General features: G+C 37.5%; 1 protein-coding gene and 2 pseudogenes across 52 annotated transcripts in view; 2 read left to right on the top strand and 1 right to left on the bottom strand.

Moving 5' to 3' along the window:
- RIMS2 (regulating synaptic membrane exocytosis 2) overlaps positions 1 to 12,104 on the bottom strand; it is a 692,961-nt gene that overhangs the window by 306,034 nt on the left and 374,823 nt on the right. For all 50 annotated transcript variants that reach the window (XM_032246171.1, XM_032245837.1, XM_032245921.1 and 47 more), the window contains 2 exons: positions 5,200 to 5,371; positions 559 to 712 (listed from right to left, as the gene is read on the bottom strand). In XM_032246171.1, coding sequence (XP_032102062.1) covers positions 559 to 712; positions 5,200 to 5,371 — 326 coding nt within the window. The remainder of the gene's footprint in view (positions 1 to 558; positions 713 to 5,199; positions 5,372 to 12,104) is intronic.
- On the top strand, positions 7,258 to 7,849 carry LOC116528776 (annotated as a pseudogene). The gene has a single exon (XR_004259193.1). The product of XR_004259193.1 is annotated as an alpha-enolase pseudogene (transcript).
- Positions 7,362 to 9,029, top strand: LOC116528771 (annotated as a pseudogene). Its single transcript, XR_004259189.1, has one exon. The product of XR_004259189.1 is annotated as an alpha-enolase pseudogene (transcript).

Below are 12,104 nucleotides of genomic sequence, written 5' to 3'. Positions count from 1 at the left end.
TATATTCTTGAGACTAATTAATTCTTATAACTACCCTGTAATGCAGGTATTATTATTTCCCTTTTATAAAAGAAGAAAGTGAGGAATAGAGAGATGATCTGCCACAAGACATACAGTTCTGAAGTATAAGAATTAATATTTAAACTCGGAGTAGTCTGAAGTTAAAGTTCACATTTTCATCCACTATGCTATACTTGGTATACTTCATATTCATAAAATATCTAGAATAATAAAGGAGGAAATAATAATTTTGTGTATATTGTTATGTGACTAAAATCATATTAGCTATTTTATTCTTATATTTAGGATTCTAAGCACTAAGATTTAAATGTAAATGTGTTTATTTGGTGTCATATCATCCAAAATGGAAATATAAAGGTTTTTAACATTGTGATAGGTGAATATTATGGGTACAACCTTATTTTAGTAGTAATAGCTATGGAAACATGAACAAACTCCTATTAATATCCACAATGATATCTTCCAGTTCTGTATCATATATATTACTCAAGATTAGGAAAATTCAATAAAAACATGAAAAATTTTACTAAAACTTACTTTGTAACCTCCTTGTTGGGCTCTCTCCATGGAGCTGTCTTCGTGGCATATATGGAGAAGGGTGGGGAAGTGGCAATGAAGAGATATCATGCGTCTGAAGTTTGTACCAATGTGGCTCATCATCTAATAATGCTGTTTCTAATTCAATTAAAATCTACAAACCCAAGACACAAAGGACAGTTATATCAATAATAAAGAAATTACATTAAATGGTCCTATAACTTCTATAGTAATAATTATAATAGTAATGCTATTATATAAAAAGCAAGGTCATTTAGATATTGCAAAATTGTCAATATATTTTTGACAATAAAACTTTTATAACTTCTTAGTGACTTAATAGTTTTAAATATCTAAGACATTTATTTTGTTGACCCTTGACTACCCACTACTAGAAGCTATTAAATTTACAATTACAAAAATAACGCTTTTCATTATAAATGAGTAATAATAACTAATATTTGTATATCATTTTAGAAGTTAAAAAGCATTTTTATTTAGCATCAACCTAAATGTCCGTCAGTGATAAACTGGAGAAAATTATGGTACATATACACCATGGAATACTATGCAGCCATAAGAAAGAACAAGATCATGTCCTTCACAGGAATAAGGATGGAGCTGGAGGCCATTATCCTTAACAAACTAATGCAGGAACAGAAAACCAAACACTGCACGTTCTCACTTTTAAGTGAGATGAGAACACATGGACCCACAGAGGCAAATAACACATGCTGGGGCCTATTGGAGAGTAGAGGGTGGGAGGAAGAAGAGGATCAGGAAAAATACTAATTGGTAATAGGCATAATACCTGGGTAATGAAATAATCTGCACAACTAACAACTGCACGATAAGCATGACATGTGTTTACCTATGTAACAAACCTGCACATGTATCCCTGAACTTAAAATGAAAGTTAAAAAAATTAACATTTACAAGAACTCTTAAATGGGAAGAGAAAAACAAATTTGAAATCCTTACTGTGTTATAAGGATGTGCCTATTATTTGTCATAATTATTAAAAAACTACTAGCTTCGTCTTATTGTTTAATTTTCATAAACAAAAATACCAAGGCTAACAAAGGTTAAAAGAACTTGTCTAAGGGCACACCAGCTTGTAAGTGAAAGAGGTGTAATCTGAATCAGCATGTCTTATTTAAAATTCTGTATTTACCACACCACCTGTTAAAGATTTAAAACAAGAAAAGAAAAAAAAAAAAGAATGGATTTTAAATATGAACCATATTATAAATTTTATTACAGGAATATTTTTAAAATTTACCCAAAATATCTGTCTGTAGAAATTAACGTCTTTTTTTTTTTTTTTGGATGTTGTGCAAATATGACAGTGTTTGTGGTTGTGTTTACAAGAACTGCCACATAAAGATAAATTACTATTTACCTAAGGGAGATAAAGAAGCAACACAGCCAAGTTAATATTTCATTTTTTCTTTTTTGTTTTTGAGACAGGGTCTTGCTCTGTCACCCAGCCTGGAGTGCAGGGGTGCAATCATAGTTAACTGCAGCCTCAAACACCTGGGGTAAGGCAACTCTCCCATCTCAGCCACCTGAGTAGCTGGGACTACTGTATGTACCACGATGCCTGGCTAATAACTTTTTGTTTTTTTTTATACATGGGGGTCTTGCTGTGTTACCAGGCTGGTCTTGAACTCCTGGTCTTAAGCTATCCTCCTGTCTCAGATTCCCAAAGAGTTAGTATTACAAGTGTGAGCCACCATGCCTGGACTTATTTCACTCTTCCTAAATTTTCCCTAGCTATTTTCAAAATTATAGGTACCATGTTCCAAAGAATTACAAACACACAATACAACACACTTATTTAATCCTCATATTAACCCTGAGTTGCATACTAGTATTATTCCCACTTGGCTGAAGAAAAATCTGATGCAAGGATGGGTTAAATAACTTGTTCAAAGACACAAGGCTAAGAAGTGGTAGTGCCAGCAATATAAACGCAGACAGCAAGTTCCAGAGTATCTACTCCTAACAACTGTGTGACCCTTCTTCCCAAGGGTCATAGAAGAGTTTTTAGTTTTATCGTTCTTTGGTTCCTTAGCTGACAACACTCACTTCAATATTTCTATAGATTGTTGTTTTTCCCATGAGATTACCATTTAATTTACTCAGAAAAACCAACTGATATGGTTTGGCTGTGTTCCCACCCAAATCTCATCTTGAATTTTAACTTCCATAATACCTTTGTGTTGTGGGAGACCCAGTGGGAAGTAACTGAAGAATGGGGGTGGGTCTTTCTTGTGCTGTTCTCCTCATAGTGAGTAAGTCTCATGAGATCCGATGATTTTATAAAGAGGAGTTTTCCTGCACAAGCTCTCTCTCTTTGTCTGCTGCCATCTATGTAAGACATAACTTGCTCCTCCTTGCCTTCTACCATGATTGTGAGGTCTCCCCAGCCATGTGGAACTGTAACTCTTTTTCTTCCCAGTCTCGAGTATGTCTTTACCAGCAGCATGAAAACGAACTAATACAGTAAATTGGTACTAATAGAGTGGGATGCTGCTGAAAGGATATCCGAAAATGTGTAAGCGACTTTGGAACTGGGTAACAGGCAGGGGTTGGAACACTTTGGAGGGCTCAAAAAGAAGACAGGAAAATAAGGGAAAGTTTGGAACTTCCTAGAAACTTGTTGAATGACTTTGCCCAAAATGCTGATAGCTATATGGACAATAAAGTCCAGGCTGAGGTGGTCTCATATGGAAAGGAGGAATTTGTTGGGAACTGGAGCAACAGTAATTCTTGTTATGCTATGGCAAAGAGGCTGGTGGCATCTTACCCCACCCTAGAGATTTGTGGAGGGAGACAAAGCTCAATTTGTCTCAATTTAAACTTGAGGGAGATGATTTAGGATATCTGGTAGAACAAATATTGAAGCAGCAAAGCAGTCAAGAGGTGACTTGGGTTCTGTTAAAGGCATTTTTATTTATTTATTTATTTATTTATCTAGCTAGCTATTTATTTATTTATTTAGAGACGAAGTCTCATTCTGTTGCCAGGCTGGAGCACAGAGGCACGATCTTGGCTCACTGCAACTTCTGCCTCCTGGGTTCAAGTGATTCTCCTGCTTCAGCTTCCCGAGTAGCTGGGACTACAGGTGTGTGCCACCATGCCCAGCTAATTTTTGTATTTTTAGTAGAGACAGGGTTTCACCATGTTGGCCAGGATGGTCTTGATCTCTTGACCTTGTGATCCACCCACCTCAGCCTCCCGAAGTGTTGGGATTATAGGCATGAGCCACCACACTGAGCCAGCATTCAGTTTTATAAGGGAAGCAGAGCATAAAAGCACTTGCAGCCTGACAATGTGATAGAAAAAAAATCCCATTTTCTGAGGAGAAATTCAAGCCAGCAGCAGAAATTTGCATAAGTGGCTTGCTCCTCCTTGCCTTCCTCCATGATTGTAAGGCCTCCCTAGCGATGTGAAACTGTAAGTACATTAAACCCCTTTTTCTTCCCATCCTTCAGTATATCTTTATCCGCAGCGTAAAAATGAACTGATATACCAACCACACTAAAAAGACTGAAAGTGAATTGCATGCTAATAGCTGGATAATTTCCTCCCATCTTTCCCCTCTCCAATAATTCTCTACATTACAGCTGGAAATATTTTTCTCAAGTACGATCCAACCATTTTCTTTTTAAAGAGGATATGAGACTGTGCAAGATTATGAGACCCCATCCCTACAAAAAAATAAAATTAGCAGGGCATGGTGGTAGGTGCCTATAGGCCCAGCTACTTGGGAAGCTGAGGGAGAAGAATTACTTCAGCCCGGGAGTTCAGGCAGCAGTGAGCTATGACTATGCCACTGTGAAAAAGCAAGACTCCACAGAGTTGGGAAACAGAATTGGTTATTGGTCATTGGTTCCCATTATCCACCGGATAACTCCAAATTTGTTTATATATTAAGAGACATGCTCTGGTCTCAGTTTAAGCCTCAAACTTCATTTCTTACCACATTCCCTTCCAATTTCAATGCAGTTGACCAAGATCTTCGCACACCTGATGTCTTCTTATTCCCTCTGCAGGAATTTCGCTCCCCTTGAATTTGCAAAATTCCTCTCTCTTGGTGAAGACTTCCTTTGACCACCTGCCCTCCTGTGCACAGCAATTATGTATTCCTATTGCATTTTCCCCTTCATAGCAATTGGGATGCTATAGTCTAATTGCTATTCATGTGTCTGTATCACCAGTGAATTGTAAATTCCTTGAAGTAAGTAACATTCCTTGTTTACCTTTGAAGGATCGGTTACATTGTAGGGCTTGAAAATAATCCATAAACAAATGGTTTAACTACTTATTAGTGGTATAGTCTATTCAGTAAACTACCAAGATATACACATCACTATAAAACAAAAGAATATATTTGTGAAATACAAACCTTTTATCATTCAACACAGAGTTTTAAAATAAGAACAAACATGTAAAAATTGTCAGAATATACAGAGCCACTGTTTTCTATAGTATCAAGTTTTGTCCCAAAGCAGTAGCTGAAATTTATTCCATTAAAGAAACTGTGCCTACTTTTGCAGATATTCTATATATATAATTGTACTGAAGTAATCAGAATAACATGAATAGTGTAAACTTTAAAACAACTCCAAATACCTCGCCTAAGAATTCACTTTCTTCCTCTCGAACTCGAGCTTGATCCCAAAGGGTAATCTCTAGCATCCGTTCCCGAAATTCTCTTCGGTGGACTGGAGAATAAATAAATGTTTGGTTCCATTTGGGTTCCAATGTTTTCTTTACTGTTTTAGTTCTTCTCTTGTTTTTATCACTATGGAAAAAACAACGAATTATAAACTTACATAGAATTATAAGTTTTGTTCTAAAATTTATTAATGTAAAATTTCTCTGGAGACAAGATCATACATTTATCATACATTACAAATGTTATAATCTTTAAAATTATGAAAAATTTAAGCTACATACTATATCACATTTTATAGGTATGACAATAATAGCAATGTTTCAATAAATCTTAAATTTTTTCAATAACAGTTTATTGAAAACTTAATCTTTCTCAAAATCTAAATAAAACCAGACTTGAGAATCTTGACTCTATAATTTTTAACATATTGCCCTATTGAAAACTTTCTAATGATAATTAACCAGTAACATTACATATACTACTCACTTAAATTATAGAAGTATCACTGTACAAAAAAGATGAGTAATTGTGATATTCACAATTTCTCATCTATAAAGTTCTAGCTAATGACCAATTATAATTTGTATTTATAAAGGTATTTTTTTAAATACAAGAAATTCAGATTTGTTTATTTGACATGTATTTGGTACTTTAAAACATTGTAAATTTATTTCTACGTGAGGCAGTCACCATAACGTGGGATGAAAATGCAATATAGCCATCCCAATAAATGGGATTGCTAGCTGAGAGGTTTCCATGTTCTTTTTGTTGTGTATCTCTGTACGTGTATTACCATACTGTTGTGCTGGGAAATATACTAAAACAGAAATTAAAAATAATAAAATAAAAATTTTTAAACATTCAAATTTTCTTTCTGAACATGAAAGATTATCCTATACATCACCCAGGGTACATCCAACCTATTTGAAGATCACTACTCTTGCTTATTAGGATCACTGCCTGGATAGGAATAAAATTTCCTAAGGAATCTATTTAAAATGACAGACAAGCTCCAATTAGAATAGCATCAACGTCTACAAATTATCTTAGCACAACACAGTTCTAAGAGTTTTGAGAAACAGGGAGGAGAGAGAACAAAGAAGGTGTACAACTGTCTCTGAAATTGGAAAGTTACGCAACTTCTTCTCACTGGAATTTCAATGTTTAATATAGATTTTACTTGAATAATGAAGAGGTATTGTATGTTTCCAGAGCACACATATATAATGTGGCAGAAAGCTGCCTTTAAATACATTAATTGATAATGAATTTTGCTAATATGCATGGAAAAGATAACATGTAATGTAGCTTTATTAACCATGAAGGTATTGGCAGAAAAATGACATTGCAAACCCATGTAGGAAATTTTATCACTATACATGGAAAGAAGTAATAATGTGTATGGGAATAAATTATCTGAAACAAGGATTGTGATGTATGATCTTTTTCTCCCTCCCTTCTTTTAAAGCTTTAACAAATATTTATTGAACATCTACTCATATTTCATTGATAAAGAATGAATATTGAGACCCTGTCAAGAGATAAAGTTCCTTCCACAAAGACCAGGATGAAAGTATTTAACAGAAGCCTTACTATCTAATTCAAGAATAGTTTATATCAAAATCTGAAAGGATAAAGAAGAGAAGTAAGTCATGAACTACCTCAAGAATAGAAAAAAGCTCTCAGATAAAGAATGACAATTTGGTTGGGCACTGTGGCTCATGCTTGTAATCACAGCACCTTGGGAGGCCAAGGTGGGTGGATCACGAGGTCAGGAGTATGAGACCAGCCTGACCAACATGGTGAAGCCCCGTTTCTACTAAAAATACAAAAATTAGCCGGGTGTGGTGGCACACACCTGCAATCCCAGCTAATCGAGAGGCTGAGGCAGGAGAATTGCTTGAACCCGGGAGGTGGAGGTTGCAGTGAGCCCAGATGATGCCATTGCACTCTAGCCTAGGTGACAGAATGAGACTCCATCTCAAAAACAAAACAAAACAGAGAAGCTGTGAGGGCCTGGAGCACGCAGACCTCTCCGGCTTAACGCTCATCTCGGTGTTTGCGGCACTCTCCACTTCTCTCCCAGGCGACGAGACCTAACGGTTAGAAATCCACCATGTCTATTCTCAAGATCCATTCTACGGAGATCTTTGACTCTCGTGGGAATCCCACTGTTGAGTTTGATCTCTTTACCGCAAACGGTCTATTCAGAGCTGCTGTGCCCAGTGGTGCTTCAACTGGTATCTATGAGGCCCTAGAGCTCCGGGACAATGATAAGACTCGCTATATGGGGAAGGGTGTCTCAAAGGCTGTTGAGCACATCAATAAAACTATTGTGCCTGCCCTGGTTAGCAAGAAACTGAATGTCACAGAACAAGAGAAGATTGACAAACTGATGATCGAGATGGATGGAACAGAAAATAAATCTAAGTTTGGTGCGAATGCCATTCTGGGTGTATCCCTCGCCATCTGCAAAGCCGGTGCTGTTGAGAAGGGGGTCCCTCTGTATCACCACATCGCCGACTAGGCTGGAAACTCCAAAGTCATCCTGCCAGTGCTGGCATTCAATGTCATCAATGGTGGTTCCCATGCTGGTAACAAGCTGGCCATGCAGGAGTTCATGATCCTCCCAGTGGGTGCTGCAAACTTTAGGGAAGCCATGTGCATTGGAGCAGAGGTTTACCACAACCTGAAGAATGTCATCAAGGAGAAATATGGGAAAGATGCCACCAATGTGGGCGATGAAGGTGGGTTTGCTCCCAACATCCTGGAGAATAAGGAAGGCCTGGAGCTGCTGAAGACTGCAACTGGGAAAGCTGGCTACACTGATAAGGTGGTCATCGGCATGGATGTGGCGGCCTCCAAGTTCTACAGGTCTGGGAAGTATGACCTGGACTTCAAGTCTCCTGATGTCCCCAGCAGGTACATCTCACCTGACCAGCTGGCTGACCTGTACAAGTCCTTCATCAAGGACTACCCAGTGGTGTCTATCGAGGATCCCTTTGCCCAGGATGACTGGGGAGCATGGCAGAAGTTCACAGCCAGTGCAGGAATCCAGGTGGCTGGGGATGATCTCACAGTGACCAACCCAAAGAGGATTGCCAAGACTGCAAATGAGAAGTCCTGCAACTGCCTCCTGCTCAAAGTGAACCAGATTGGCTCCGTGACCGAGTCCCTGCAGGCATGCAAGTTGGTCCAGGCCAATAGTTGGGGCGTCATGGTGTCTCATCGTTCTGGGGAGACTGAAGATACCTTCATCGCTGACCTGGTGGTGGGGCTGTGCACTGGGCAGATCAAGACTGGTGCCCCTTGCCAATCTGAGCGCTTGGCCAAGTACAACCAGCTCCTCAGAATTGAAGAGGAGCTGGGCAGCAAGGCTAAGTTTGCTGGCAGGAACTTCAGAAACCCCATGGCCAATTGAGCGGTGGGCAGGCCAGCCCTTCAGTCGCCTGTTGGCTGATTAGGCTCCTCCCCTCGTGTCAGCTCGGGCAGCTCCAGGCCCCCCGACCAACACTTGCAGGGGACCCTGCTAGTTAGCTCCCCTTGCCCACTACCGTGGAGTTCACACTGCTTCCTTAGAACTTCTACAGAAGCCAAGCTCCCTGGAGCCCTCTTGGCATCCCTAGCTTTGCAGTCACGTAATTGGCACAAATCGTTTTTCTCGCCTCGCTTTCCACCAAGTGTCTGGAGCAATATGAACCTCCAGTGTCATCTCTGGGGTGGCCACAGGCAAGATCCCCAGTGGTTTTGTGCTCAAAATAAAAGGCATCAGTGAACCATGAGAGGAAAAAAAAAAAAAAAAGCAGAATGACAAGCTTAGACAAGATTTCTATATTGAATCGGAAGAAGACTAGACAATCTCTGAAGTTCCTTATAAACCTAACATATATGATTGTAATTTAATAAGGCAATGTAGTATGTACCCAAGCACCAATTCATAAAAAGAACCATGAAAAAATAACCTTATCTTCATCAAGTTAAAAAAAATGAGTTTTACTTTCTCTATAAATAAAGCCCTCAGAATCAAAGCATGCTGCATAAGTCAAACACTGAAAAGGTGCTAAAACATTTAAAAACTAAGATCAATAAGCATGTTATAGAGATTATTCTAAAATAAAAGCCTAATTATAATAAAATAAATAATTGATCTTTAAATGAATCATCAAATTGCTGAAAAGGTAGTTAACTTTTATAAAAAATAAAATCCAACCTAATTCCTTTTAAAAAATTTATTTTCATGTTACTGTGACTTTGATTTCCATTTAATTTAGTAACAGCATGAAAACACCTGATGTTTTTACTTAACATTAGAAGAAGAAATATATTTTAACTGGTAACCAACTTTGCTTCAAGATATAAAAAAAAGTATAGGCCAGGCACAGTGGCTCACACCTGTAATCCCAGCACTTTGGGAGGCCGAGACAGGTGGATCACGAGGTCAGGAGATTGAGACCATCCCGGCCAACATGGCGAAATCCCACCTCTACTAAAATACAAAAAAATATCTGGGCGTGGTGGCATGCACCTGTAGTCCCATCTACTCAGGAGGCTGAGGTAGGAGAATCACTTGAACCCAGGCGGCAGAGGTTGCAGTAAGCTGAGATCGTGCCACTGCACTTCAGCTGGGTGACACAGCAAGACTCTGTCTCAAAAAAAAAAAAAAAAGTATAAAATAAGCCTACTTATTTTTTAGAGTACACAGTACCTTATCTGGGAAATAATTTTCAAATGGCTTAACTGACATTCTAGACTAGATTTCTACTATGCAGTCTCCTTTGCCCCTCTAAAAAGTCTCATCAATGATCAGTTGTTTTCTGTTTACTTGTTCAAGTATTTCTTTCAGAAAAATTGTCAAGAAAAATTAAATAATTTATAACAAAAGCACAAATAATCCTTTATTAACGAGTAAAAACTTGTGTCAACCACAAATAAAAAATTGTTGAGATAACAATGTTACTTTCTGAGTTAGGCAGATAATTTTTTTCACTATTACAGATGAAAGCTTGACACAACCTAATCAACAAAGTAAGCTATATAATTTATGTAAAGAATCTTCAAATTCCTGATAATTAACAAGGAACTTGGCTGAGAAATAATCAGAGGAGGAAACATTCAAATGCCTCTCACATTCCTTGGTGTTGAGAAAAGAGAAGAAACACTACATCTGGAACATAAAGGTCTGGTTAAGAAGAGCTTCCATTTTATCTTTCACTTTTTGTTTTTTCTTTTTCTTTTTTTTTTTTTTTTTTTTTTTGAGGCAGAGTCTTGCTCTGTCACGCAGATTGGAGTGCAATGGCGTGTGCAATATCAGCTCACTGCAACCTCTGCCTTCCTCGTTAAAGCAATTCTCCTATCTCAGCCTCCCAAGTTAGCTGGGATTACAGGCACCTGCTACCACACCTGGCTAATTTTTTGTATTTTTAGTAGAGATGGTGTTTCACCATGTTAGTCAGGCTGGTCTCAATCTCCTGACCTCAGGTGATCCACCCACCTTGGCCTCCCAGAGTGCTGGATTACAGGTGCAAGCCACTTCGACAGCCAGAGATAGGGTCACGTTATGGTGGTCAGGCTGGTCTTGAACTCCTCACCTCAAGTGACCCTGTGAATACAGGCATGAGCCACTGCATCCAGCCTAGAAAAGCTTCCCTTTTAGCACTATCTGCTCAGGAAGAGGGGTTACATAAAAATAAAACTAAGCAAAAATAGTCACGAAAGAAACTGAGTAACTTGCAAAACTTTAATTGCCTTAAAAATGTGTTTCCCTTCAAAGTTTTGAGTAAGTAGAAACTTAAGTAATGTGCACAAAAGCATAGATGATTATGGCTGTTCTCTTCCCTTACAGTTCCACATGTATCTCAAAGACAACCCAAATTGTTAAAAACAGCTATCTTAATCAAACTTTATAAGATAAAATTATATAGCAAATAGTTTCTAATAATTTTAGATGCTGTGGCATCTTGATGTATCCTGAGGAATCTGATATACAGCTTTGACTTCAAAATATGTATCACATAAAATGCAAAACCTTTATTAATTGTCTATTCTATTTTCCTTTTCTTTGCTGAGATTGTTGTCAGGTGACACTGGCACCCAACTCAACCTTGATCACTTTCTACTTGAACTAAATAACAAAATCAATCAGAATCCAAAAGTGTATAAACATGTTTAAGATCACATCTGTGCCAGTCCACTTCCAACCTGAGAAAAAATAATCAGATCTTGAGAGCACTCTGCCTTGGGAGGCAGGGATGCAGACAGATAGTTGGGGAAAGGTACTTGGTATCATTCCTTCTTTCTTTTTTCATTATGCCTATTGAATGGTCTCTTTTATTTTTTATATGCCTGAAATTCAGAGTGATTAGCTTTTTTTTTGTATAAAATATTTCTCCAATACTAATTTCTCCATTTAAACCAGGGTAGAACAAAAAGAAAAAAAAAAAAAACTAAGGGTAGAACAACACCATTTTTATTGATTAGAATAGATACAAAACAAATAATGCTTGAAGAAAGTGGTCTTAGACCCCATAGTAAGTTTTCTTGACGATATGAGGTGATGAATACAAAACATACTTGTTAAATTTACAGAACAGAGAGAAATAATATCTTGGTAAGGGGAGGTAGAAATTGTAGAGAAATATGAATACTCTTTCATAGTATTTTTAGTTTTTGACTAAGAAAGCTAGTATTTTAGACTAAAAATTTTAGTATTTTAGCTTTTTGACTCTACAATTTGTGTTAAAATTTTGATTTTTGGAAGCATAATCTTTACGGATTTTGAAAAATGAACATATATACAAGAAATAATACACACATGCCTAAAATTAATATTCAAATCACATATACAATGTTTGTTTTTAAA

The sequence above is a fragment of the Sapajus apella genome, unplaced genomic scaffold (assembly GCF_009761245.1).
Source record: "Sapajus apella isolate SASKATOON/1434 unplaced genomic scaffold, GSC_monkey_1.0 scaffold3, whole genome shotgun sequence".
NCBI classification, from domain to species: Eukaryota; Metazoa; Chordata; class Mammalia; order Primates; family Cebidae; genus Sapajus; species Sapajus apella.
The sequence above is the reverse complement of the archived record's forward strand: the minus strand, read 5'-3'. Positions and strand labels throughout refer to the sequence as shown.